Source organism: Pteropus vampyrus, unplaced genomic scaffold (genome assembly GCF_000151845.1).
Source record: "Pteropus vampyrus isolate Shadow unplaced genomic scaffold, Pvam_2.0 Scaffold5, whole genome shotgun sequence".
Classification (NCBI taxonomy): Eukaryota; Metazoa; Chordata; class Mammalia; order Chiroptera; family Pteropodidae; genus Pteropus; species Pteropus vampyrus.
Window position 1 is genome coordinate 1,075,024 of NW_011888786.1, and position 5,054 is coordinate 1,080,077.

The 5,054-nt window shown below is 45.9% G+C and overlaps 1 protein-coding gene across 1 annotated transcript in view; it reads left to right on the top strand.

The window, feature by feature from the left end:
• Positions 1-5,054, top strand: part of CC2D2A (coiled-coil and C2 domain containing 2A) — a 117,900-nt gene that overhangs the window by 31,321 nt on the left and 81,525 nt on the right. The window contains exons 6-8 of the mRNA XM_023533927.1: positions 1,254-1,356; positions 2,727-2,815; positions 3,147-3,346. Of these exons, the coding sequence (XP_023389695.1) occupies positions 1,254-1,356; positions 2,727-2,815; positions 3,147-3,346 (392 nt within the window). The remainder of the gene's footprint in view (positions 1-1,253; positions 1,357-2,726; positions 2,816-3,146; positions 3,347-5,054) is intronic.

The window sequence follows — 5,054 nt, forward strand, 5'->3', positions numbered from 1 at the left end:
ATCACCTTCATTTTTTTATTTATTTTTTTATTTCTTTGAAATTCCTTTTTAAGTATCGTATCCCTCACACTCTTGTGGTTCCCTTATCTGCTTTTCCTTCACTGAATTAGTGCTACAAAGTGCCAGGTCTCAAAGTCGCCAACATGGTCCTGGCTCTCAAGCTGGTCACATTCTAGCTGAGCAAATGCTGTGTCACCGACGCGTTGTACAGACCTGATTTAGAAATCTTTCCGCCTTCTAAATGTTACCAGCAGGCTTTTTAAAAATCAGGCATGTCAAACGTTTCCAAGGTTTTTAAAATGAATACGAAAGAAACCACTTTGGTTTCTTTATTCAGAAGAGAGTGTTTAAATAAAATATCTTGTGACGCTTAAAGAATAATTCATAAAACTTAGTCTAGCTAACTACATGTGTAGGTAGTAGCTATTTTAAGTAAACTCGAAAAACTGAATTTTCTTTTATAAAAAGGAGAGAGAGTAAATAAACAAGATGCCTTTTCATGTTCAAAGGCATTTACTGTTAACTATGAAAGGATTTCTCTCTGGGGGGCAGAAGCAAGTGGGGAATCAGCTGGAGAAGGGGACTGGTAAGCTGTGGGAGGTTCAGACCAGAAACCTTCCCTATCCACCCAGGCCATCCACACACGCTTAGTGACACTGACTGTGTACCTGCCCTGTGTGGCTGGGGGCCATAGCATCTGGGGTGGATTGTTTATTCATAGAATGACTTTATTCTATTTAATAATAGAATAGAGTGACAAATGCAATACAGGATAAGTCTCGGGTCTCTGAGCATATACAACAGGGGACATGATCTACCGCAGCCGCATGATCTTTAAAAGGGAAAGTAATGACTTGATTTTTTTTAAGCGACTTGAAAGAAGGCCACAGGCCGTTTCATTGAGCTCATCGAGATTCTCTTAACGAATTTGAACCTCAGCCCACACATGCAAGACTATAATCCTTACTGTGATTATCTCATGCCTCTGTGCTGGATCCTGATATAAGTAAGATTTTATGTCTTCTTATCACACAAAAGGAAGAAAGCACAGCCTAAGAGACTGAGTGGCCATGCCACAGAAGATGCTTTGAGGCCGGTGACCACAGTCTCCGTTTGCATAAAGCAGGTGCCGCGGAAACCTGCAAGCCTGTCGCAAGCAGAGGCCTTTGCCTGGCATTGCTTCCTTCTTGCGGCCATTTTTCCTTGTACCTTCTAATAAACATCTAGCCTCCTCTTTTTCTTTCACTCGTTAGCCTTCCTCTTTTAACAGCGCCGATGCCTGTGAGTGTCAGAAAGACTTTCTCACCAGGTCCGCCTTCGCCGAGCTGGCAGTGCTCCCAGAGTCTTCATCCTCAGGCCTGGACCCTCCCCCAGCTGGACACACACACTCCATATGTGCCCGCACCTCAGACTCAGACAAGCTCGCTTCAGTGTCACCCCGCCTGGCTTTCCCTCCTCGTTTCTCTCTCCCACCGCCCTCTAACGCCTAATCACCTCGGTCAAATCCACCTTCGCCTTCTTTCTCTGAACCAGGGTCCTCCCACTTGAGTGTGTGTTTAAATCACCTGTTTGCTGGGCTCCACCTCCAGCATCAGCAGGTGGGGGGTGTGGCCTGAGAATCTGCACATGCAACAGGTGCAGCCCTGTCGTCACTAGGTCCCACTGTCCCTTCCATCTCGTGGCCTCTTCTCAACTGCTCCCACTGACTCCCTCTCATTTCACCTCGTCAGGACATCCTAGCTGGGGTCCCCCGTGCCTCTCCCCCTGCACCCCAACCACCCTCTACATTGTTCAAGATGTCCCTACTGCTCAGAGAATACATTCTAGACTCCTAATGTGGCATCTAAGGTTCCCCATAACTGCACCCCAAACTCCTGCAGTCTCATCTCCTACTCCATCCCAGTAGAGCCCCTCTGCTCTGAGCATGGCGACATTCCGTTCCTCCAAATGCTTGGTTCTGTTTCCACCTCTTTCGTAATGGTTCTGAGCATTGGGAACGACAGAACTGGGACCAAACCTCAAACATCCCACATCCTCCGTGTGTGACTGTACAGCCAGTCACTCACCACGGAGAGCTTCGGAGTCCTCGTCCCCAAGTTTCCTGGTGACGAGCACCCCTGGGTCCTCCTCGCAGGGATGGCATAAGACTGATGAGAAAACCCACTTAACACGCGTATCGCGGTGCCCGACACGTAACAGGTGCACGACACTTCATGATATTTACATACATGTTTATTAATGTGTACAAAATATATGTCATCTCCATGCTGTAGCCCAGGGCTGCTGTCTGAGCCTATAAATAGGGTTTCTCTGATTGAAGGCATCGGCGCTGTTGAGGTGAACCCCGAAACCCCGAGCTCGTTAGCCATCCATTCACCTGACAAGCCTGGTCCTCTAATCAACAAATTTGAGAGCCTCTTCCCATGTTAACTGAATCGGGAAGGGTGACTGGTCTTGAATAGTCACATGTCATTCACTTTATTCTTAGCTAAGTTGATATGACAGTTCAGGCAGGAGCGAGGTTTTCGCTATCGATCTCGAAGAAGCCAAGACATGTTCTTATTATATCCAATGGACCGTGGTCAGTGCTATTTCACATTTACCTATGTAAAGTTCTAAATCTGCAAAACAAAATTATATTCTCTGCTTTTTTTAAAATCTAATCTTCCCTTTAGGAAAAAAAAAATGTTTTTTGTAAAGTAATTTTCTTATATATTTTTTTTTAGACTTACCTCCAATTCCTTCAGCTTCCAGAACAGGCTTTGCAGAATTTTTCATGAGGGGACGGATGAGGGAGAAATTACAAGCTGCAAGGGTGAGAGAATATTTTGTTCAGTGCTGATTGCGAGTCTTCGGGTCTTGTCTAGCTGGCTTTGTTTGCTCAGAACCGTGTGGATTTGATGACCGTTAAACGCGGTTTTCACGGTTTAAATGTTAATGTCGTATCGAACACTGCAGCAGATGGAAATCATTCCTAAGAAGAATTTAATGTCATGTTTCTAAACCACTGCGCTTGCTGTTATCACCTTACGAGACAGAGCGTGTATTTTTTGCTGATTTTGGTCCACCGAGTTGGTGACTGGTTTTCATAGCATTCCTGACCTTCCTGACCTTCTGGAGCAGTAATTTTCTGTTTGACTTTTTAGTCCAAGGCAGAGAATGCGTTGCTGCAGGACATTCCCACGCCTCGGCCCAGACGCTTACGAAGCCCCAGTGAGAAAGACTCGGAGATTGACTTTGGCACGGAGGTGAGAAACAGGCCGCCTCTGCTTTACGCTCAAAGACAGCGAAGCAAAGATCACATTTCCGACACCAGTTCTGGAACAGAGCTGTGCACAGAGGAGGCGTTAAATCCTTATTGATAATTATAATAGCCGCCATTCATGGAGCATTACTCAGTGACAGCCAAGTCCTTTCCCCATGCTACCGCATGTCCTTATCCGAACACGCCTGTGGGGTGGGTAATTTCCATTCCCATTCGACAGATGAGCAGACAGGTTCAGAGCAGCTGCCCAGCTGTCCCCAGGTCACAGAGCCTGATTGTGGAGGGGCCAGGATTTCCTCCCAGCTCTATCTCATTCCCAGTCTGCCTCACAGCTCTGACCTGCTGGGTCCGCGGATCTCCAGGAAACAGAGAGAAAGAGAGATGAGAGCAAGGGCAGATGGTGGGGACCTTGAACGTTACACAAAGGAACCGTGATGGTTTTCGACAAGCCCTGGAAAGCTATCGGTGGTCGGAGATTGGGCGGGGAGGCGGTTTGAATGCCCTGGAGTGATTTCTGCTCGAATCTGAGGTGCTAGCGGAGCATCTCAATATGCGGCCTTTTAGAGATGTGAGTAAGGAAGGGGCCAGGCATGGAGAAACAGATTAAGGAAGCAGTTCGCCCTGCGGAGTTTGGAAGTTTTGAGAACGCCTTCGCTGCCTGAGGGAAAAGACTGAAGGTGGAGGGTCTTGACGCTTGCAGAAAAACCTAGAGTCATGGCCCCCGGGGGAAAGAGAAAGCCAGTGAAAGATAGAAAGACTCGTCAGGGATGCGAATAAAGGACAAGCGTGTAAGAGAAGGGAAGAAGGAACTGAAGGAACAGCAGAGCTAGTGGCTCAGTGAAATGCTTGCAAGTCTAATCCAACCGTCTGTCGCTACGGGTGGCGATGGTCGGGTTGTTTTTCACCCTTGAGACAAAGAAGCATGGGCTTATACGGTAATATTTCCGTAGCACATGGGCTTATACGGTAATATTTCCGTAGCACAAACATTGTTTTCTTAAATGATGCTTTTTCTTTTGCTGTGCTGAGACGTTATAAAAATTTAATCTTTATCCATCCTAAATAAGCCAAAGACTGCATGCTTATCAGAAAAGCTGCAGCGTGCTCAGGGTCTACTGTTCTTTAGTGGGGTCATTCGGTGGGTCCAAGGAAATGGCTTTGCTACAGTTTGCTACTGCATTCTACTGGGGAGATATTTTTCTTTGATTCTGATGTATTATTTCCTTGTAAGAGCCATAATTTAAAAATATCAGAAACTGAAGAAAAACTAGCTAAAATCTCATCGGCTCGACACATTCACAAGCACATTTCTTCGTGTATATACTTCAACCTAAGAGGAATATCTAAGAAGTGGCCCATTTATATCCTACGGAGCAAAGACTGTAGCACACAAAGAACTCAGGTGTTGGCTCTCAGCTGTCCAGTGTTAAATGCTGGCAAGCTTGCCCACTAGCTGTGTGACCTTGGACACGTAACTTATCGACTCTCTGGACCCCACTTTCCACTTCTGTAAAATACGGATACTAGCAGAGCCTAAATATTGGTATTGTTTTGAGGATTCAGTGAGTTCATACATGTTACAGTGTTTCAAACAGTGCCTGCCACATGACAAAGCCCTCTCTAGATAGGTATTAGCTAATGTTAGAAGCTGGGACATCAGAGAGAAAAGGAGAAACCAGTTGGTCAATAATTCAACTTCGCCAACACAAACCTGCATTAGCTTTCTCTCTATTGCATTTCTTGTCACTTTATACTTGGCAATTTCTGATAAGAGAATAAAGCCAAACAC